This window comes from Tetrao urogallus (assembly GCF_951394365.1).
Source record: "Tetrao urogallus genome assembly, chromosome: 3".
NCBI classification, from domain to species: Eukaryota; Metazoa; Chordata; class Aves; order Galliformes; family Phasianidae; genus Tetrao; species Tetrao urogallus.
Genome location: NC_136815.1, coordinates 10,807,729 through 10,830,847, shown reverse-complemented (window position 1 = coordinate 10,830,847; position 23,119 = coordinate 10,807,729). Strand labels below are relative to the sequence as shown.

The window sequence follows — 23,119 nt, the reverse complement described above, 5'->3', positions numbered from 1 at the left end:
TAGGACAAGGGGAATGGTTTTAAAATGAGACAGGGGAGGTTTAGGTTAGATATTAGGAGGAAGTTTTTCACACAGGGTGGTGAGGCACTGGAACAGGTTGCCCAAGGAGGCTGGAGGCATTCAAGGCCAGGCTGGATGTGGCTCTGGGCAGCCTTGGCGACCCTGCACACAGCAAGGGGGTTGAAAACTAGATGGCCATGGTGGTCCTTTTCAAGCCAGGCCATTCTGTGATTCATCCCTGCTCTCTGGTGTTTCAGTGGTCCTTTGAACAGTGCTTAATGGTTAGCTATCTGCAATTTGGTTTTCTCCCACAAATTCTTTGGGTGTAAACTGTATTCAAAATGTTTTGTCTCTTATTTCTAGAGTAACAAGTCCAAGATGCAGAGGGGTACAAGAATCTCATTCAGCTCTGTGAATTCCTCTCTCTCATCTCTGAGAAACTGTCAGTCTTACATAAATACTGGAATGGATATTGCTACCCACGTTGCCCTTGACCTGGTGGAAAATTTCAGTAAGTAATTTCCCTGAGTATATTCTTTTGTATTGCATCCTGAATTAATCCTGGGCCACATACTTTGATTTATTTATAATCATCTGTCTTCACTGTGGGATCTGTTGCTCTTCTGGTTTTACAGTGTTTTCATTCCAGTCACCTAATTGTCTTCAATAACAAATTCAATGAAAATAGAAATACCAAGCAAATGTTTCAGCTTTTGTAACACCCAAGACTAATTACATTCCAATGCTCCTTATCCTACTACTTTGTAAAAACTTCAATATTGCTGAACAAGATGTAGAAGACCTCTTAGGGTGAATAAAATGAACTTTCTTTCTAATACAACCTCTTTGTGTGTGTTTTATTTAATGTTCAGGGCAAGACTTTAAAAATGCTAATAATTCTGAGTACAGAGCTTGAGACACTTGTTAAGGGATGCAATTTTTAAAAATGCTGTTTGTTTCCCTGCTGAGAAACAGGCTCTTCAAGGGTGCTTCAGTTTGGACATGTACCAAGAGGAGTACCTTAAATCTCTCATCTCTTCTAACAGTCTTGTCATTGCTATTTCACAGTAGCAGATGCAGTGCAAAGCTACTTTTTAAAGACCAATATTGTCTTTGAATACCTCCTGTTTCTCTCGTTACATTTATGATAATGTCTTCACTGGGGAGAAAGAGGAAAAAAAAGGTAAAACCTTAAAGCTCCCCATCTCAAAAACCTTTAATCATGAGTGTAGTGTGAGAGTCCTCAAAGAAAATAATAGTTATTCATTAAAATCTTTCGTTCAACTGAGCCAAGGTTTACGTACAGTCAGAATGAATGCTTCTTTGTCTAGTGTGACAGTTCTCTCTCCTCTTACCTTTTTATCCATATTGCTATCAGAGGCAATTGATGTGCTGTTTCCAAATGGGAACTTGGCTTAACAGTCAGCTGGGGATTCCCTTTGCAGTAAAACGGGTATAGCCAGTTCTGTCTCTCTCTGCTTGTGCAGCCACCTTCTCTCCTATTTTGCCTTAAGCTTCAGTATCCATTGCATTCACATTTGGAGGGGTGAAGGGCAACTTAAGCTTCACAGTGCAGGTTTGCTCTGATGGTCTGTGCATTACACTCCTAGTAAATTTCAATTGTCTTTCTCTGTCATGCACTTCCCACGTGTGAGTCCTCAGTTACAGCCTTGAAGTTATGTTGCCCACTTCATTCAGGAACCAGAAGGGCTTTACTTAATACGTTGTCTAGAGGTAAAATTATTCTTGATGCAATTAGTATGGTCATTGTTACTGTTGAATTAGATCGTGCGACTGGAAAACAGCTTCTAGACCGTAACATTAATTTTATTTTAGCAGGGGAAGCATCCTGTAGAATCTAGGATTGCAAGGTTCTAGGGTTATAAAATAAGTCCTCCTAACGTTTTGATGTTGTTGAACATAGTCCATCCCATTCTCTACAGTAAAGCTACTACAGACTTGTATTTGAAGTTTAAAGACTGTATAGTTTGAATATGGCCTGGTGTTATGATGTGAATTTTTCACTTACAGTGATTGTGGTCTTCACTCCTTTTCTTAGCTGATTTATGTGCATGTGAACATGGAACAAGCAAATAAGCAAAGCTCCCTCACTTCTCTTTTACAAGGTTTGATTTTCACTCCCCTGACTTTGGGAAGTCATCTTCTCCTCTTGGGCTTCATTTCCTTTTGTTTATACAGTGCCATCAGGAAATACACAAAGTTGCTGTGGTATGACATACTTTTAGTAAATACACACTGTGGTATTTCGGATATTTTTTGGTTGTGGGTTTTTTTTTTTTTTTGGTGGTTTTAAGTTAGCATCATCTGGTCTGCTAAACTTGCTGTTAAGCTCTTGTGTTCAGCTGATTAACATGTGACAAGCTCTATCTCCATAAAACTGTAACCCTCCTACCCTGCTTAGCCTTCTTATTTTGAGGCAAAGTATTCATTTAATTTTGAAACAGCTTTTGATAATATATTTTTGCATTCTTGTTCCTCTCCTGTTTGCAGTTCAATTTCCAGCTTCTGGCAGGTTCATTGCTAGGCTCCATAGTAGCAAAGAATTCTGTTGTGATTATTGTTTTATTTTGGAAGCATTGCTGCTGCAAAGGTATCTTGTTCCTTTGGAACTTCACCTTACACGGCTACTTTTTGGGAGTAACGCTGAGCTAAAATTGTCTTAGGAAGGACATGAGAGAAGTTGGATTTACATGTGAAGGCATGCAAAGTTTGTGCAGTAAGTGCTGTCTGTTTCTTCTCTTAACTGCTACTATCCAAGAGCCTGATTCTGAAATCATTTACAGTAAGCATACTTACTAAATAAAACACAGTAATGTTTGCTGGACTGGCCTGTGTTTAATGAAGGGGCCTCCCATAAGTGCATCACCTAGTAAATTAGGTTGTTCTGATTTGTTTTGTTTTTTCAGGTCTAACTGGATCTCTTTTCTCTCCTAGATTATAGTAGTGGATTTGCTCTGGTGTTGTATTTGAGATGATCTGTAGGCAGCAAACACAACAAATCTTCCCCCCCCCCCAAAAAAAAAAATAAAAATTGAAGGATGATTCATGAGCCTTCAGAGCTCTAGAAGAAAAAACAATATAAAGAAGAAATATAAATTAACAAGCATAAATTTTCTTGGACATATTTTAAGTGTTTACATCTTATGCCAATTTGAAGAGTGTTTCCCTGTTAAGTAAAAGTAGCTTTCTGCATTTTAACCCTGTCGGGCTGGAGAATGCTATTTACTTCCTGACATGCTTATTGAGAAAGCATAACGAGAATTCTTCTGAAGAATGTAGAAAGAAAAACTTGGTGTTTCAGAACATCTGTGTGCGCGTGAGTTATAAAGCAGCCAAGCCACGTGACTGCTCAGGTGGAGTGAAAATGAAAGCTCACTAGGGGGCAGGCGAAGATAGGAAGTAAGCAGCACTGCCATTAACATTTCAAAAAGCACTGAAAAGAAATTCTGTTCTTTACCTCTCTGTTGATTTGGCCATGATCCTTGAGCAGCCTCAAGCCCTCTCCAGTTAAACCATCCAGAGAACAAAGAACCCTTCTTACAGTGGCTATGGACGCTATAAACCCTCTCAGAACAATTGTGAACTTAAGCTATTTAAACAGATGGTGGTAGTGTTAGGTGGAACAAAGGAGTAAATCTGCTTCTTAGCTCATGAAGCCCACAGGGTTGCTGATAGGAAGAGGTGCCAACTTGGGGGCAAGAATTGACTCAGGATATTCCAAGATTTATAGCAGCCTTGTAACCTACAGTAACCTTTCTTCAGAGGACCTCAGATGTTTTGCAAGCACAGGCAAAGCCTCTCAGCTATTCGGGAGGTAAACTGTAGTCCCAGGGATTAGTCTGGCACTGTTGAAATGAAAATCTTTTGGGTGAATAAAGACTGCTGTGTAGAAACATTGAAACTGCTTAATAATCCAGAAGGGAGAAAGTTTTCCTCTAGCTAATTTAAAAGAGCAGGAAAAAACAACTGGAAAATATAGAGAGGAGTTTTGAGTTGGATGTCAGGGACATGAGATTAAAATTGCTTACTCGTGGATAAATACAATAGGATTTTCATGCCTTTATGTTGACATGTGCTTTGAAAGTTTCAGAACAAAATCAGGCACTGGGTTTATATTTGAATAGAAATTTCCTTTGGAGAATTCCACCTATTGAAATGAACTTATCTTTTTTCTTAGCATCATATTTCCCTTAAGGAAGCTGCCATCTTCCTTCCTACTGACTCACTTCAGTCCTTCCGAAATGGATTTTATCTGTTACTGGATGAAGGTGGCATGGCTGCAAGCCAGTGTACATACTGATGCTATGTTGCTGTAGTTGAACTTAGTCTCAAAGATGTAATAAAAGCTGCAATAAATATCAGTGTGAGAAATCTAGAAAAAGAGGGAATCAGTTTAACTGATTTAGCTTAGCTGAAATGACTTTGAAGATATAAAGATTTGTAGCATTTCATCATGTTTCTACATTTTGAACTGTGAGACAGCATGTACCAGTTAATCTAATCCTCTGCATACTGGGATGTGTTAATTTTCCTTCTTTCTGCAAAATAGCAATCCTAATAAAAACAATGTTTACCCATTCCACAGGAATATTGGAAGGATTTAATACCCCAAATTTCTAAGCAGTTTCAGTCATCTCATTTGTGTGATTGTCTTGACATTTGCTTGCAGTCCACAGTCGTAAGTTTAAGGTGATTTCTGTCCATTTAATCATTTATATTGTCTAAAAATCATAGTTTTCTCCTTTTTTCAAAAATAGCCTTGTGATATGCAAGTGTTTTAAAATGTTACTACATAAAAGGCCATGTAAGCAGCGAAACAAGCTGCACAGGCTTGGTTTAAGTGTGTCCTTTCTGTACTCAAAATACTTTTGGTTGTTCTGTGGTCCAGTCCAGCACAAGACCAAAGGAAAGAAATTTCCTTCAAGTTTCAGAGGGATCTGCGCATTGTAAAGCTTAAGCACATTCTCATGTCCTTTGGGAATTTGAAGGTAGCATTATTTGCATTTGCAACTGATTTCTAACAAAATCATCTCAGCTCTGTAATTTACATATTTTAAAATTTAACCTCAATCTGTTGTTTGAGCTGTCTGTATGTGATTGTGATTGAAAAAAGCCCCCTATTAACACCTCTGCACACAACAGCTATTTGCACTGTTTGATGCACTTCTGTAAATGGCTGAACTGTCTTTACCTAAACTCAAAATCTTCTCTAGAGGTAGAAGGGGCACCCATGTGAAACACTGGATATAAGCAAATATAAGGATATAAGGAGAAGTCTTTTTCTCTGTTTTTTGTTTTTTTTTTAATTGGTATAACATGCCATACGTATTGTGTGATGTGCTGATCATGATATGAATGCTGTGCATGACAAATGAATGATAAGTGCATGACAAAGACAGACATCCATTCCCAGTTCTGCTCGGAGAATTTGGATGTGAATCCTGCCAGTTTGCTGAGGATGGTGTTTTATTTGTCTCTTTGAAAGCAGGAGAACTTTCTCAATAATATGGGACTGTGAAGTACACAGAGTTGTAGGTATCAGAAGAAGTACGACTAATTCATCATCATCTCCTGGCTTCCTGCCCAGCACTTGGCTATTTAAACGGATAATTGAGGGGTAATTGCTTTTGTCTCTGGTCTGGAGCCAAAGCCATGTGGAGCTGAAAGGAATGGCCAAAACAAATTGGGAAATAATTGGAGGGACAGGAGAGTATGCTAACTATGGACAAGATGATAAATATAGATAAGCATAAAGTGTCTAAAAAGCATTTTAAAGCATTAGCACATAGGGCTTTGCCTAATTATGTGAATGGGTTTTCACATAGACAGCAAGGTAGTTCCTTAATGTCTAGAACTTTCTTCCAACTACACATTGCATTCCCACTGGAAAATGCTGAGGCCCTGGACTGTAGAATAAGTGGGTGCAAAGCAGTTATTCCACCTCAACTCTAATTTACTTAACAGGAAAAAAATGAGCTACTTCTTTTTTTTCACTCAAAAACCTGCTTTAAAATGTCATGGCCAGCTGCTCATATGGCTGCCTGCCATCTGTCTAACACAGCAGTGATCTTCCTGTCGCAACGTCAGCATCTACGTGAGAGCTGCTTACCCCCATCCTCTCTGCTCTCTTTCTCCACACTCTGAAGGATTTTTCTGCTTGCTGCTCTGTACAGGGCAGCCCCGTGGGACTTCCAGAGTGTTACTGATAGTACGCTGTGGCATGTGCCCTGGATTAAGTTAGCCCTTTGCAGCTCTGGCTCTTCCTTCCTGCTTGTCTGCTCTGTTTCCTATTGCATAACCTGCTCCTTCTGCCAGAACAGCTTCCCTCAGTCCTGGCTGCTCATCCCATTTCTCTGTTTCCCTTTGCTGTCTCTGTACACCCTGTGGGTGATGGCCTGCTTTTACTGACTGCTTTCTATTCACCAAATGGCTTGGGATCTGCTTGTGTCTTGATTCCCGTTAAATACTAGTCTAAAAGTAGTTGGTAAAGTAGGATCTTTTAAATGTGGGTTTAGATCTGTGAGATTTCCTACAGCACTTCAGTTTCTCTTGTTGCTGTTTTCAAGTGGAGTTAAACGGGATTCACTCCAAACGTTGCAGACCCTTGTTGGAGCAGGAAGAAGTATAGAGAATACGGATGTACAGGTCAGCCTAGCATTGTAAAATTATTGGCAGCCTTTTAATAGGTAGTTGATTCACAAAGTTCTATAGAACATTCACTATTTTTACATGCAGTGTCTTGCTAAAGATGTTGCAGCAACCTATAACAGAATGACCTGAAGATCAGTTCGTTCATCACTGAGAGCAGGGATCATTTCTGTGGAGATTTCTGTCTTAGACCTGAAACTTCTGCTTGGAATAGTGCAAATTCCATAATAAAGATGGAATGCCTGCCTGTGTTTAATTAGATAACAGTTTGGTTCAGCTGTTTCCTTTGTCCTTTTTATTTTCTAGCTTGTTTTCCATTGAAAATTCACATGCAGTGACTCCTGCAGTGTCATAACATGAGTCTTAACACAGGAGAAGTTCTTGTGTACGAAGTGACCATGATGTGATTGTGCTGGGATCCAGAAGTGATCCCACTGAAATTTGTGCTCCTAAAATTCTCATGCTCTGTTAGTTTCCACAGTGATAGAGATAATTCATAAAAATAAGCAAACCAAAGTACGTGTCCTTAGAAAAGGCTACAGTTTATTGACTAGAATGGCACTTTGCAATCTGCTTGATTAGAAGGTGACATGAAGGTCTGCTGAGTGAGGAAATGAGCAAGACTAAACTTTGACTTGTTACCCTACCTGTCCTTGGCCTGGGAAGATAAGCTGTGATATGGTGTTTTCTCCTACGTGCTACCACTGCATATGAATTGTGCTTTTGTCAGACCGCTGTCTTCCTGTGGCCTTAAAACGGGCAAAACTTTGGTCTGAGTTCTAGGGACTGCGCATGAGGAATCGGGTCTTGTTTTTCTCTTGCAAACTGCCATACATGCACATACATCTGTTGAGATACTCCTGGGAAGGAAATAGCAAACAGTTTTATATACTCTGCAGGAACAGTCCATTACATCTTTATGGATGCGGAGCAGCAATCTTACCTGGATTTGAAATCCCCAAGAGTGCGCCTCAGTCTGTCAGAATTTACTTTGTCTTTAGGCTAGAGTAAATTCCGAGGAAGGGCTGTGGGATGTTTTTTTCTTCGTGGAGATCGCAGATGCAGTCTGTCAAAGTCCATGCTGGAGATTAATGGCTTTTCACTGGCAGTTGCTTAGAAAAATACTTTCCTAGCTCTGTGAATAAGTGTGGTAGGGAGGGGAGACTCATGATCCATTAACTTGAGCAACCTTCAGTGCGAGCCACTACCAGAGGCTTTGTTGGAAGCTCTAAGAGTTCCCCCAGTGTAGAAAGCTGTTCCTTGGGGAAGTTTCTGACCCTGCACATTTATCTTCCAGAAGCTGTTTGTTAATGAGTCTGCTTGATTGTTACACCTGTGTCTGTGGTACTAATTGGGAGCAGGAATAGTGTGGGTGCTGAATTTTTTCCTCTTGGGAAGGTTTTTTTCCCCTGTTGTTTAAGGTATAATTGTATTTTTGGGGTATTTGAGATAAAATGCTTCAGATTCCCTTTCTCAAGAATACTGTGCAGTTTTTCTTTCCTTCAAATCCTCCTCTTGAAATTCATCCTTTAGGAAATATGTGTCCTATGTTACATTGTGCTTTGTGGATTGTTTTATCTGTATATAACCTTTCAACTAGCAGTAAGGAAGATGCATGTGTTTTCTTGAAGTTAAATGGCATCACATATAGAAGTATTTCTTCTTCAAGCAATTTTATTATTTGGAAACTGAAGGGATGGCTGGGTTTTTGTACAGTAAGATAAAAAAAAAATACATTTTTATGCATTGTGCTCTTCAATCAATGCTCTGAGAATATGGTTTTCTTTTTTTTTTTTTTTTTTTTTTTTTTTTTTTTTTTTTTTAGCTTACTTTTGTGCCTCAGTAATTGCAATGGAAAAATGACTTCTAGCAGAAGGTGCTGAGCAGGCTGATGAGCCCATTGCTAGAATACAGTTTTGTTCTGAAGGCTGACCTTCAGAGAAGCTGTGTGAAAATTGTGAATTTGGAAATACACCTTGTTCCAAAATCTGGAAAAACATGACTTGTAATGGGAGATTTGAGCTATTTTGTATTTACCCTAAAACCACCCTGACCATCTCACAGGGTGGGAAGAAATATACAGGCTTCTTGTTATTTCCTGGCTGAAATTTTGACTGTAAAAAGAATGCAGTGTAGTGAGGGGAAGGTGGCTGTGTTAAGCAGTGTGCTCCTGTCTCACTACCTCTTTTTGCCTATTCTGTACTCTAGAAGCTGACTGCATCCACCTATCTTTGTCTCTCAACTTTTTCTGGAAGGAAAAAAAAAACCATTAGGTGGCAGCAAAGGCTTTCCCAAGTCCTTCCCGTTACTCGTTCACCTGCTGTAGTCAGCAGCAGCTCTGCAGAACCTCATTCCTTCAATGAGTTTAGAGGTGTTGGTGCTGTATCATCATGCTCTTGCGTTTGGTAATACTAAAATATAAACGGAGGATGAAGGTTAACAGTGGGGAGAGAGAATTACTACTATCAGATCATAGACTTTTTAAAGCTGTTTGAGACCAACATGTATTACCAGTCTGATTTCCTACACAGCATAGATCTTCATCTATTCTTCATCCAGTTATTCTTGCCCAAAGCTGGTACGCTGTGGCTGAACTGGTGAGCATTGTTCAGAGTGAAATCCAATCTCAATTTAAAGCATCTGTCCTCAATGCATTCCCGTGGAGCTGTGTTACACTGGCAGCTTGCACTTGAGCAGAAGGTCTTGCTTGGGACAGTCTTGTTTTTGTCAGAAAACCACAATTTTTAATTCTCAGGTTCCAGCAGGTGCTTTTCCCATGGGGTCCGTTTTCAGGTACATACATTTATATATATATGTGTGTGTTTGTATCTTTTTCATACGAATTTCCTAACAAAGTGAGTAGTTTTCTCCCCCAAAGGTCACAATGAGTTTGGAGTTACCTGCTTGGTTACCTCATGTACCCGTCGTCACTATAAATTTCTGTGTCTTAGACCCCGTAAATTTTCAGGAGTTTGCAAGATAGATCATAAGTAGGATTTAAGTGCTGTATAGACCTTTTTGCAGACCCGCTGCCCCCCAGTGATGTTAACCTTGAGAGAATGAGCAAGCTTACGGCTGTAAGTTATATGCTTGAAATTGCTGGGTGAGGTTCTTTGGCCTCTACTATGCATGAGATCAGAATAGATGATCCTAATGGTCTTTTTCAGCTTCAAGATACTATGAAATACTGCAGAGGTCTTGTGTGGGCTCCTTAGCACAAAGATAAATCAACCTCTTTGAACAAAAGCCAGAGAGGAATATTTTATCTGAATAATTTACTGTATGAAAATATTCTCTGTAGTATATTAATCTGTCATTTTCTTATCGTCATATTTCTGCCACAGAAAAATGGCAATAAGAAAATACAGCTACATTCTGTTTAAACGTAGAGGCATACGCATATACAGAAAAAAGTGTGGGCTTTGAAAAACCCACTCTGAAAGCTTTAATTTTTATCAGTTTGAATAGATCAGAATTTTATTTTCAGTGATCTAATTGTCTGCCTAATTAACTAGGCAGGGAGGAAGAACCCATGAAAATTTAAATATATATGTGTGGTTCTCAACATTCAACATTCAGGATTAAGTAAATAAATAAATTATATATTTTTGTTCTTAATTCTTTTATTAGGGAAAGGTTTATCTAAGTTAAAAGTAAGCTGATGTGCTTACTTTTACTTAAGAGGTGCTGATGTGTTCTTAGGGTTTGGTCAGAGCGCTAAGGAAGCCCTGCCATAGACATGAGCATTCTGAAACCATCATCCTGATCCCCTACCAAGAGTCCGTGGGCACTAACCTCTGTTTTTCTTTTTTTTGTTTTCCTTTCTTTTCTTTTCTTTTTGCTCATCTCTTCAAGAATTCAAGGACTCGTGGCTGTACTTTACAGCCTTACTCTTCTGATGTTCAGAAATAATTTTTCTATCAGTGCAGGTAGAATTAATTAGGAGGTTTTCTAATACTTTCATCTAAAAATAATTTATAAAAGAAAACTTAAAATTTAACTCTGACTCAAATCCAGGTTCTATGACATATTTCCAATTACACCAGTGTTATACAGCATACTGACATTCTAGTGAAGAATGATTACAATATGCACTAATTTGAAGAATTTAAATAGGAATGTGTGCTTCATCCAGTCAGAATCACACACAAGACTTACATTTTTCTTATGATTGTTGTCAGTGAATGCCCATCTGAAAAATGTCAGCCTTTGTAGGACGGGCAGAAATTGTTTGCCTGAACTGTAGGTTTAGAATATTTTTTATTGTAAATGTGATAGATTTTTGTTTCCCTTCTTGTGCTTTCATTTCTCTCAAGAAGAACAAGGAGCTCGTAGTAGCATTATATGAAAGAGGCAAAACAACTGTGATGCTCCAGGTGTGATTTTGCTGAGGCCTTAAAGCTAGGAACAGCTCTCAGACTGGTGTTGCCACTGTGTGGCCTTGGGCATGTCATTCAAGTTCACCAGGCATCAGTTTATCTTTTTAAAGAGAGATGTCAAGAGTGTTTTGAGATGTATTAATGTTTGAATATAGCATACTCCCGTGTAGATATTCCCTTCTGTTGTTTCTTATGTCTTGTATGCTTGTGAAGATGTTGCCAGAATCTAGAATTTCAGTTGTGTGTGATGGGAGTAGGTGGTTGGGAAAGGTGAGAGCTAAGTAGCCACCAAAAAATTATGTTTGCAAGGAGAAAAAGGAAGCAGAAGCCAACAGCCTAGCAAATAAGAAGTACCATATTTTCAACAAAGAAACACCAATGTTGGAAAAAACCTGCAAGATCATCCAGTCCGACCATCCACGTATCACCAATAGTTCTCACAAAAAAAAAAAACCAAAAAAAAAAAAACCAAAAAAACAAAACCAAAAAAACCCCACACTTTTGCATCTCTGAAGCATGCATATGAGATGAAGTGAACATTTGCACTTAGATTAGTTTTTTGAGTGGATCCTTCAGACATGTCTGTGGGTGGATAGCCTGACTTTTTATTAGTGGGTCAATAAATAATACAATGTGAAGAGACAAAATAATTTACTGATTCAAAAATATGCTGCTGCTAAGGGAAAAAAAAAAAAACAAAACAACAGCAACTAAAAAACAACCACTGAAGCCCATGGTCTAGGAAAAAGTCAGTTGAAGTGAAAGACAATCTGTCTTATCTCTGCGTATGTTGTTGTACTCTAGTTGATAGAGAAACTTCTAATTGTACGTTATCTTTGTTTCAGTTTTCAGCCACTGAACTATGGTTTTGTTTGCTTACCAGAGCCCATTATGTTAAGAAATCTTCAGGATGGCTGTGGGAGGTCACGAGCAAGACACCTTTAGCATCACTTACTGAAACTAGCCACGTTAAGCTGTTTTTGTCAGTCTTGATGTAAGTTATGCTTTCCAGCCTCTGAGTAATCTGTGTTGCTCTTTCTTTTAAATACCAAAAGAGCTTATTGAAGAAAAATGCAATTAGCAGGATTTAGTCTTGTTGATCTAGGAAGACCCTAAATTATACAGCATGTGCCATATAAAGATAAGAACACATTTGCGAAGTTGTCAGCAAATTTGTACAGGGAACAATCCCTGTACCTCTCCTGATGTCATTCATCATGGGCATTGTGAAGCACAACTTTCTGTGCAGGACACACAGCAGTAGCCAGACAGTCTGCTGTCATTCACGCTGTTGACCAGATGTTATTTTAGCCAGTGTTTATGTTAGTTCCTAAATTGTGCAGTACACAGCAGTTAGTATTCATGACAAGTGAGCTTATGTCTTACTTTTGTTGTTGGTTCAGGTTTTTGTGTGTATTAACGGACCTTTATTCCAATAATGCCAGTAAGAAAGAGGCCATAAACCATTATACAGGAGGACGTGAGAAAGTAGGAGGTGACCCCAAGGATTGCGATGACCAGAAAGATATCTCTAGCTAGTGAAGGAATCTAAAGCAGGCTAGTAAAAAAGAGCAGAAATGGGGAAACGGGTTGCAGAGGAGCAAGCAGTAAATAAATGTATCATGAAGGAGAAGAGAGGTAAGAAATAAGAAAGCCACAGCAGAAGGTTTAAGCAGGACAGTACACTGATTGCACTTGAAATGACAAAAGATTTTGAAATGCTTTCCTCGTGAAGTTTCTCATGTAAGCAACTTCTGTAGTTTCCACAAAGCTCTTACGTTTTTGCAAAATAGGAAGAGTAGTCTGGCATATAAATTGTAGGAGAACAGGTTCATATAGCTACAAATGAATCACAGAATGGCTGAGTTGGAAAGGGCTTCTGGAGGTCCTCTGGGTCAACCCCTGCTCAAGCAGAGACACCCAGAGCAGGGTGCCCAGGACCATGTCCATTCAGCTCTTGAATGAGAAGACGCATTTGTCTTTTTATGAGTCCAAATTGGACTCACTGAGGATATATACATGTGTAAATCACGTTGATTTTCTGACACTATCAACAAATGCTATAGTGTTCTGCAATAGCATGTGCTATAGCATTCAATAGGAAATGACAATCTCAAACCGCTCCATAAATTACATATAATGAACTTTCTTATTAAAAAAGGCTTAACAAAAGGAGCCAGCTGGCTTAAGGAGAAGGTGGCAGATAAAAAGAACACAACTCAAAGAAGTGTTCACACATTAAGGAAGTATTTTAACAGGCTTTCCCCAGACTGTAAGTGGGAATGGAATTATACATTGCATGTAAATGTCAAGTGACAATAATATCTTGTGAGTTAAATCAACCTTGTAAACTCTTTCCTATTTTTTTAAGCAGATGAATAAAGTTTAACTTGTGATTTCCTTACTAATCATCTTAGTAAGCAGTGGGTGAGTAGATTTTTTCTATATGGGTAGATTAATGTGACATTTCCACAAGACTTTTTCTTTAAAGTTTATTACTTGTGGGTGTGAATCTAATTCACAGCTGCTTTTTGAGTGAGTTAGGTATGCCATCACTCATTGAAATTCTGTATTTCTTCAGTAGTTTTAGATTCATCTTTTATCTGTTATTTATGGGAGCTGTACGGTCTGCCCCGTGTGTCTCAAGGTAATCTGTTATTTAAAAATGAAAACTTCTCTTTCACTGAACATACACCTACTTCAGTGCACAGGTTTGGGCCAGTCACTGTCATAGAAGACCAAATTAGAATTAAAATTCAAAAGTTTATTAATATAAGGCCAAGTGGAACTTCTCAGAACTAATACATTTCAGCCACACAAATCTCAAGGATAGTGATACTGTTCTGGATTTAATTATTTTGTAAGCACAATCTCTCATAGCTATGTGACAGTTTTCCAGTTCTGTTTAAGTACCGAACAGAGGGAGCCTTCCTGTATCTGATTACTGAACATTTCCACAGTCAGTCTCAATTTATATTCTTATTAAAAACAAAACAAAAGAAAACAAACAAACAAACAAACACCCAAACCACACCCCTTTAAATGCCACTAGGCTCTACAAAGTCATTTCTCTATCAACTAACAGGGTTACTTAAAGAAAATACTGAGAGATCATGATCTGCAGTGTACTTCAAGCCACAAAACAAATTCCTGTTTCAAGATCGTTGTGCCTGTGTTAGAGACCTGGCCGATACAGAATTGCGTTGCTCTTTTTTGCACAGAGATGTGTGCTTTCCTTCTGTTAACAAAGCAGCAGGTCTCATAGCAGGAGAAATTCTTGTATGAAGTTGGTGAAAAATGAATTTCTAGCAGTGGAAGGATTTTGCTTTGTCACTTACCAGTATGCAAGTAACAGAATGAATGCCACATACCTGTGATTCATGCCGGAAAAGGGAGATCTGCCAGAAGAGATTCACAGAAGAGGTTTAAAGCAAAGGAAGCCTGCTAAGAGGCAAAATGAATCGCTGGTTTTCGTTATGCATAGCATTTGTGACCATACTTTGCCTTTGCCTTTTCTATGTAAGAAGATTAGGTTGTGGGTTGTTTTTTAGGTGGTTTCTTTTTCTTTCTCGTTCAAGTCATGTTGAGACTCTCAAAGTCCTAGCTTTGATGTTGCCGCATGGTGCTTCAAGGGTACCGTATCATGTGTGACGCATGCTGAATTGGATGGTGTTGGGAACATCTCTTGACCTTTGCTTATGTGAGACTGGTGTTCTAGGCTTCTGTAGTTCAACCTCCTTGGTGTCCTACTATCAACAGAAACAAGAAAATACCCAAAGCATGTGAATCTATCGATGTAACAGCTAGCTTTGGAGAGGGTACTGGTTTCGATTTCTATCAACCTTCCCAAGAAATAGTAGTTTCTGAAATTCTAACAGATCGGTGTTTCTGATATTAAAAACAAACCCTTCTACTTACAACTGATTATGAAACTGATTCATCTCTTGTTTATTCCAGTGTGTGTGCAGACCAGCATCAGCTCTGTGGTAAGATGCATTACCACACTGTCCATAACGCCAGCCAGATTTTTTAAATATTTTGAGCATACAACTTCGTTGTTTTTCCACCTTGCACCACTTGCTGCTAGGGTAAGGCTGGTCCCTGCTGGGTAACTGCAGTGTTCACTCTTGCAGTATCTGGGACCACTGATAAACTTATCTGGCTTCTCAACTCAGTAGTGCCAGAGGTTGTTGAAGCAGAAGAACTTAGAAAGGGAGACTGTGTGGGCTCAGGGGAAAAGAATAGTCATGTTTGAAAGTCTCTAATCAAAATATTTGACATTTAAAAGGCAGACATTTTGGCATTTCTCCTCCCCCAGCTGTTTCACTTTAGGTCAATAATGTTAAAATTTTAGTGCTGGAAGAGCATTCATTTGTGTCTGCATGATGCTGTTGCAGTTGGTTGTGGACACTTAGCTTGAATTTTGAGTTCTTTTTGTATGGTAACTATGGGCACAAACCGAGCTGAAGTAAGGCAGTGCTGGATTGTCTGTCTTGAAGTGAAGAGTTCCCCTGAAATGAAGGATTTTCTTTGTTTTACTTTCCTGTATGATATCTTCTGTAACTTTTATTCCTGCCCACTGCTATTTGAGCTTTGCCTGTATTAGAAAGCACAACTCTGAGATTTAGCAGAACCAGTTTGTTGACTCTCTCATACTTCTTTCTGTGTCCCAGCCCTATTTTCTGGCCGAGCCATTGACGTTGCATCAATGACTACAATTTCTTGTGGTGCCACAAGGAGCGTGTCGCATCTGTGCAATTAGATTTTGAAACTGATGTATCTGCACCAGACTCGGATGTTACAGTTGTTGAGCCCAGAACTAAGATAGTGGCATTTACTGAAACATATTTGATTTAATAAGCTCTGATGAGGGCTTGCTAGTTTATGCTCAGAGCTAAGGTGCCTCCAGTTCTGGACAGAATGCAGTGTATCTGAGAATTTTGAAAGTCGTGGGTGAAAAAGGTTTGTTTTCCTATCTTTGCTGCTTGTTGTTTCTCAGTTCCTCCCATTTCCACAAAAGTCAGTTTAGGATGGAAGTCTAAGTAACTATTACATTTAGTTTAATGAAAGATGCAGCTTGAATGAGCTTCTCTGAGTTGAGAGCTGTAATATTAATTAACAGAAGCCAAGTTTATTTTTTGAAGATCCTTATGGTATTGTTTACAGTTGGATAATAAGAAATATACTTTTTATTAGAGACAGATTTGCACTTCACCCTAAAGTACTTTCACTTGTGCAATTTAAGAGAAGAATCAGTTATTCACAACAGAAAGCATTAACTGTTGACAGGTAAAGAAAAAAGGGGGGATTCTATCGGTGGGACTGGCAGTGTGCAAGCAGAAATCCTGTGTTAATATAGAGGAAATTGTGCTTCTTAAAAGAAAAATCCAATATGTTGGAAATGAAGAGAATGATCTTGCGATATTCCTTTACAGGGGAAGTGTTGGATGCAGCAGCTTGTGAACTTTTTCTGGAAATTGAAAATACTCTTACAAGTCTTGAAATAAAATTGTCTATTTTTAAGTAGCAGTTTCAGAAAGTGTTCTGAGGGATCAAAAAAGAGCAATTAAGGGGGATCGTAGAATAACAAGAGTTGGAAGGGACCCATAAGGATCATGGAGTCCGACTCCTATTTCCAGAAGAGAAATTTTTGTCCCAGTTTTTTTTTATCTTGCCAATATCAAATTTAGAATGGAGAAATTGGGTAGAAGGACAGCAGTGGACTCTGGTTTTCAGTCTTCTCAGGTGTCCCATCTCTGGTTCTCAGGAAGGCTGGGTCAGCAGTAAGCAGCTCTGGGCTTTGAGCTCTGTGGTCTGATGCAGACGTGCCCACGCCTCCACAGGCAAGCAGCTGGTTAGTCATAGGAAAATCCTTTCCCACTCTAATTATTAGTGAATGTTGTTTTCAGCCTCAATTTTGACGTATGTTGAAATCCACTGAGAACAGAAGGGTGTATATATATAGTTAGGAAAATAGAAGATTTTAGAAAACTTTATTTTGTGATGGTTTGGGCTGAGATTTCTGTGTGAAGATAACAAATAAGTACACATTGTATTTGCTTAGAAAAAAACAGGTATGGTTCCTTTATGTATTTCTTGGCAAACAAGTGGCTTAGGAGTTTATCCCCTCTCCAAGCTCCACTGTGCCACAGTTTGCCACTTCTCAAGTGTGCTGGTAGAACTGTTTGCATATCTGCAATTTAAATTCAGTTACAGGAATACTGTTGTTTTGGGGGGGGGCTTGCTTTTGTTGTTGATCTTTTGTTCTGGGGAGGACATAATACTATTTTTGTCTTGAATTGCTTTGTTGACTGAATTTATTGTATGACTGTGTGAAAAGTTATGTTGCCCCAGCCGAGAGAAACCTGGATCTCCTTCAAAGATCCCTGCCAACCTCAGCCATTCTGATACCAGAAAACTGATACAAGACTATGAAAGAGCTTGAGATGCATCTCCAAACTCTTGTGTCTCATAAATGCTTTATCCTCCTTTCAGTGCTCCTATCTATTAGCTAGACTGTCTTTGTTAACTTTAAATTGGTTTTCTGCCAAACCACATAGATGCTAGTTGGTAAAATAAAGATTAATGTCACCATATCTGTGGAATTTAGTAAGGAGTGTATCATAGAATTCAAAGAAGATCCTGAGTTGGAAGGGACCCACAAGGATCATTTGAGTCCAACTCCTGCCTACACATAGGACCACTCAGCATTTAAGTCCTATGTCTGAGCGCATGGTCCAAATGCTTCTTGAGCTCCATAGGCTTGGTGCTGTCACTGCTGCCCTGGGGAGCTGTTGCAGTGCCTGACCACCCTCTGGTGGGTGACCTTTTCCTAATGCCCAACCTTTTTGCCTGTTCCTTTGGGTCCTAAAGAGGTGCTGGTCAGGACCAAAATAGCCTGCTGACTTCATGGGCTTTAGTATATTGTCAAGCAAGCATCCATTTTCATTTGAGTAAGTGTTCTTGTACTGCCTTTGTGTCTTGGTACCATATGTGTGGCATCCAGTGTAGAGGTTACAATAGTACAAAATATGTACATATGATACAAGGACTTCTGTTTCTCTCCCACAGCAAACTATGTTTACCTTGTGGAAGATGTCTTTTTATTATTTGTGTCTCTCAGTCTAAGTTAAACTCTATTTTATAGTTTAACTATATAGTTAGTTTAAATTGGATTTTATACAGTAAAGTATGTCAGCTCATGTTGGAGTGTTTGCTAAATCAAACTCTCTGTGAGAATCCTGTTTGTTTCATTAGGTATTACCACAGTGTCAATAGGAGTTAGGAGGTGTTGTCCTTTCTTATCTGTGTGGATACTGTGGCAGAAATATTCAGTAAGATAAATCTTCATTACTGCTCTCAAGTCTGAACTGCATCATTATGACTTTTTGGCCTTCCCCTCATAATCTTTAAGAAAAGTAAGCATTGTAAGGAAGTAACTTTCAGAAGGACTGCTGGCCTAGTTCTACTGGCAATGGGGTTTAAGGAGTTTCATGTTGAACACAAGTTTCATGATTACTTTATTGCAGAATAGTATAGCAAGTTCTTCTTAAAAGTGCTTAGTGATACTGGGTGCCTCAGCTTCTCTGTGCCCATTCCGAAATGACTCTGTTTTCAGAACGTGTGCAACACCCACTCCCTGAAAATGCTGGCCTCTTGAGGTGCTTCAAACTGGGCATTCAGAAAGGAGACATCATGCGGGGTCCATTTCTGTGAAAATTCTGACTCTGCAGTGTAATGTGTTTGGGTGTCATTTCCATGGGACTGGCAGGAAACTCCTGGGTCACTGAATCTTGTCACTTCCCATTTCAGACAGTCACAGCCTACAGGGAAATGACTTGTAACACAGGATGAGTTTTCCTGTCAGGAGCAGTTTGTAATTTAACAGATCCTATTGGCTCATCTTACAGATCATAAAGAAAAGAAAATTAATCAGAGAATACTGGAATACTGGCTAATTGAAGAGGTTGTTTTTTCTTTTTCCCTCCAGTCATTTGGTAAATAAAATAAATGTTTCAATCCAGACTGGAAACCAGTGCCCTTTCCTCTGCAAAATAAAACCTCTGAAGACTTGATTTAGGTAAAAGCAAAATGCTTGATTGCTTGATGATCTGAAGCCAAGTACTGTAATTTGATTTGAAGTCTACAACAAAAGCCAAATAGAAAATAATGTGAAGTTTTAGGAACCATTCACAGCTGATAGCTCAGTTGGAACCATGGGCACTGTTAACTGACGGTTTTCTTTTGCTGGTCTCTCCTTTGCAGTTACTAGTAGTCTTTTCTCCCATGCACCTCTCACTTTTCTTCTCGCTATTCAGATTTTTTTCTTTGATAGAATGTAGGGAACTTGGATTCACATTCCTTCTTTGCTTGAGAAGACTTGAACTGGTATTTGTAGCTTTGAACTCACTTTCATTTATCTTCCAGAAGAATGGTTTAGAGATAAAGGTTGCTGGATATCAAGGAGTATCACAGAACAGTTGAGGCAGGAAGGGACTTCTGCAGATCATCTCCAACCGCTTGCTCAAGCAGGGCCACCAAGAGCTAATTTCTCTTTCCATCATGGATATTTCATTTTGGAAGACGTACCAGCTTTTCACTGGAGTGCTGACAGGTGAAGGTATAAGTCTGTAAGATCACTCTTACACCATCAGTTTGTAGCTGTGTGTGAAAGCTTTCTGTGCAAGTGGAATGGCTTTATCGGAGAGCAGTGAGGGAAATGCAGCTAGAAATACACTGCAGCCAGTTAAGGCATTTCCTGAGAATCTGGAGCTGTCTGTAGGACTGATTTCAGCTGTAAGTAGCTTCTGACTGTTCAATGACAGGAAATTTTGCAATTACTGGCTTGAGTTCCCTTTACTTCACCAGTTGTCATTCCTTCTCTGGTTGTTGGCGTTGTGATCAGCAGTATTTTTTTCTTCTCTTACTAAAAGCAGTGGTTAGTTCCCTATCCAAAGGTCTTCACTGACACTGCCTGGACTTTCCAGTTTCAACTGTTTATTTGGTTTTCACATGAGGACACCTACATTCAGGAGATTAAATTAGTTTTCTCTGGCCTTTTGCTGTTCTTGTGTCTTGCTTCTAAATTCTGTGTTGGTTTTGTTGTTGTTGTTGTTGTTGTTTCCATTTTCAGTACCATTTTTCTGTATTAATAAATAAAATATGTTACAGGTTAGAGGGGTGAGGCTTAGAGTAGAAATCTTCAGTGAGAGTTTTCTGAGGTCTATGTACCTGGAGGGGAAAAATTGAAGAATCACCCACAGTGCTGTAGAAACAGCCTCTTGTTTAAGTTCCTGTTGGTCTATGTGGTCTGGAATACCAAGGCAGGATTCGAGAACGTACAGACAGAGGAGAGAATTATGACTGTGGTCTCCTGCATAGGATCTAGAAAGTAGGGGCACGTCTGTCTACTGTCTTCTCCAAGCATTTTGTGCATCTGTTTAGAAAGGTTCACAAAGTGTAGGTTGGTTGATTTCTTTTTTTCCAGATGTATTATCCAAAATGAGTTATCAACTAGATACAAGAGTGAGGGGAGCAGGGGCAGGGAGTGTCTTTGCACTTTTCTGTTTTGAAAATGAAATAGTTGCTAAAACAACAACAAAAATGCTTAGCTGTATCCTGAATTGAGCATGCACATTCTCCTCCAGAAGATGGAACTAAATCACGAAGCTCTAGAGCCTGTATTCCTCTGCTGTCAGCAGTTACTTGAAGCCTACTGGCAAAGCGTGTGCTTCTTCTTGCTGCTGGTGCACATGAAGACTATTGCTATCATTGTTGGCTCAAGTGACAGATGTCTGTGTTATGTATGTTTTAAAAGTCTGAAATCTACAGGCAATGGTTTACCATTCTTCCTTTGCCTTGTACAGTGGCAGAGCCTGATGGTAAAAACACTGCATAGCCTTAAAATTAAAAAGAGCCTAATATGAAGTGCAAGAGATAGAATTCACAGTGTCTTGCTATATGGCAAAAAAAAGGCAATGATGGTTCCTTCTAATGGAATACAGGCACTATGGAGCAATAGCAAGTCACAAAGAAGGAAAACCCCTACCAGTGATAGCTCAAGAGGAGCATGATCTCTACCCAGAGAGTTGCTGCTTCCTCAGTTGCTAACCCTTAAATGAAGGTGAGGAGATTTGGATCCAGGCACCAACCCTTCTGGTTACTCAGGTGCTTTGTTTGCACCTGCTGCCTGGCTTAGCTACACCTTCTCACCTGGTGCTCAACCATTGGCCCAGGCTGTGACTTGGCAATTCTGTTCCATCTGTTTTGTTTAAAAGTGACAGCTTTGGTTTTTGTTAGCCAATAGCATAAAGAGATGAATGTTGATTCTGCCATTAATTCATTCTATATGTCCCTAGCTATTCATTTTAAGTACTGCTATATTTTGAGGCTTGGAGCCGTCCTATAATTTCATGGTATTCTGTTTTGCATTTTGTATAGTCTGCTTGGAAAAGAATGATTATTTGAATTGGTATGCATTGGCTGTAGGACAGCTCTTGTACCATAAACCAGAAAATAATTATGTTGTTAGTAGCATTTGCACAAAAAATTGATAGCTGTGAAAAATCTTTAGCAATTTTGCTAAGTTGTGGATGCATACCTGGAAATAAAATGAACAATAAATATGAATTCGGGTGTAAGTTTGGGGTGAAATATTGTCATTTTAGGCAAGCGTTAATATAGGAAGTGTAAAAATAGTCCTGACTTGACTACCCTGTTATTGTAACTTCTGTTTCAGCACCTTGAGTTCATAGTGTGTAACTGCCCTGATTGATTACAGTTTGAATCAGCAGTGAGGCACCTGAGCATAACCAGTTTGATCTCTTACTAGGAAAGAGAAATGGAACTCTTGCTGGTCTTTACGTTTTGTTACCCAATTTTCAGGGAGACTTTTCAGCTTAATAGCCCTCTTTCCATTATAAGAAGAGTTCATGAAGTCACATGCACTTAAATTCATAATTGTGAGATGTGGATATTCAGCCAGCTAATTTTAATGTGATGCATATGGGCCTTTGAAAAATAAAAGTTACAGCTTTGAACTGGGCTTTCTGTGAGTAAAAGATGTAATATTGCAAAATGTGTAATCTCTGGGCGGTGAGGGTAAGCACTTGTAGAGAAATGCGTACTGAACTCAACGTGTTTAGCCTAGATAGCAAGGAGATTTAACTACAGTCTGCAACTTTGATGGTATGTTGTGGCAGTAGCTATAAGTATATGCAGAGAGTTTAGAATGCATTCCTTAGATATAAATTAGAAACAAGATTAGAATAAAGTTTGATTAGATAACACAGTGGCCCTGTTCCAGCACTTGCAGAGCATTTGAGTTTGATGTTGAACTGGGCTGGCTTGTGGAGTGAGAGGTCTGAGTGCTTTGGAGAGCTAGCTGGCTTTGCAGCTGGAGTCTGGCTGGAGGGTGCTCAGCAGATAACGCTGTCCCTGTCTGATGGAAGAAGGAACGTGCCTTGAGTCTCTTTGCCAGGAATCTCCACTGCCCTCCTGACAACTGAAACAAAAGTAGCAGGGGGGCTTGCAGAGTGAGCAGTGTGCAATGCCATCTGAATCTTTCAGAACCTAATATCAACACTAAAGTTTGATTCTTCTTCTTCTTATAGTGCTTATAGTGCATTAGTTGTGTTAAAGGATTGGTGGAATTCAGGACAGTGAGTTGTGGGGGTGGTAATCAGGATAGATAGTGAAATCTTTCCTAATTTCTTATTTCCTGTTAAGGCCAAGTCAGCTGGGGTGTTCTGACTGATCTATGGCAGTATCTGTCATAAAGAAACATTGAACGTGCTGGGATTCCTGCCATGGTGAACTGTAAAACCTTGCATCCTCATAAAGAAACCCACAGCTTCTCATCAGATATATGTAAGGTCTGTTCTGCGTTAGCTTCTTACCAGGGTGCCAAAGAGATGTTAGCTCACCAGGGGAGTGAGCTAGGAGCAGAGAAGCTGTGTGCATAGGGTAACTGCAGTGTCTAGTATAGGGTTGCAGCTGTTTTCTAAAGTCAAACAGAACAACCTGTAATGTAAGTTTTCTTTTAAATCTCCTTCGGGAGCTGGCCACATGAG

The 23,119-nt window shown here is 39.3% G+C and overlaps 1 protein-coding gene across 1 annotated transcript in view; it reads left to right on the top strand.

Moving 5' to 3' along the window:
• Positions 1-378: 378 nt before the first annotated feature.
• NSMCE2 (NSE2 (MMS21) homolog, SMC5-SMC6 complex SUMO ligase) overlaps positions 379-23,119 on the top strand; it is a gene marked incomplete at both ends in the record, with an annotated part of 124,141 nt that continues 101,400 nt past the window's right edge. Inside the window, one exon of the mRNA XM_079533841.1 lies at positions 379-511. Within this exon, the coding sequence (XP_079389967.1) occupies positions 379-511 (133 nt within the window). The remainder of the gene's footprint in view (positions 512-23,119) is intronic.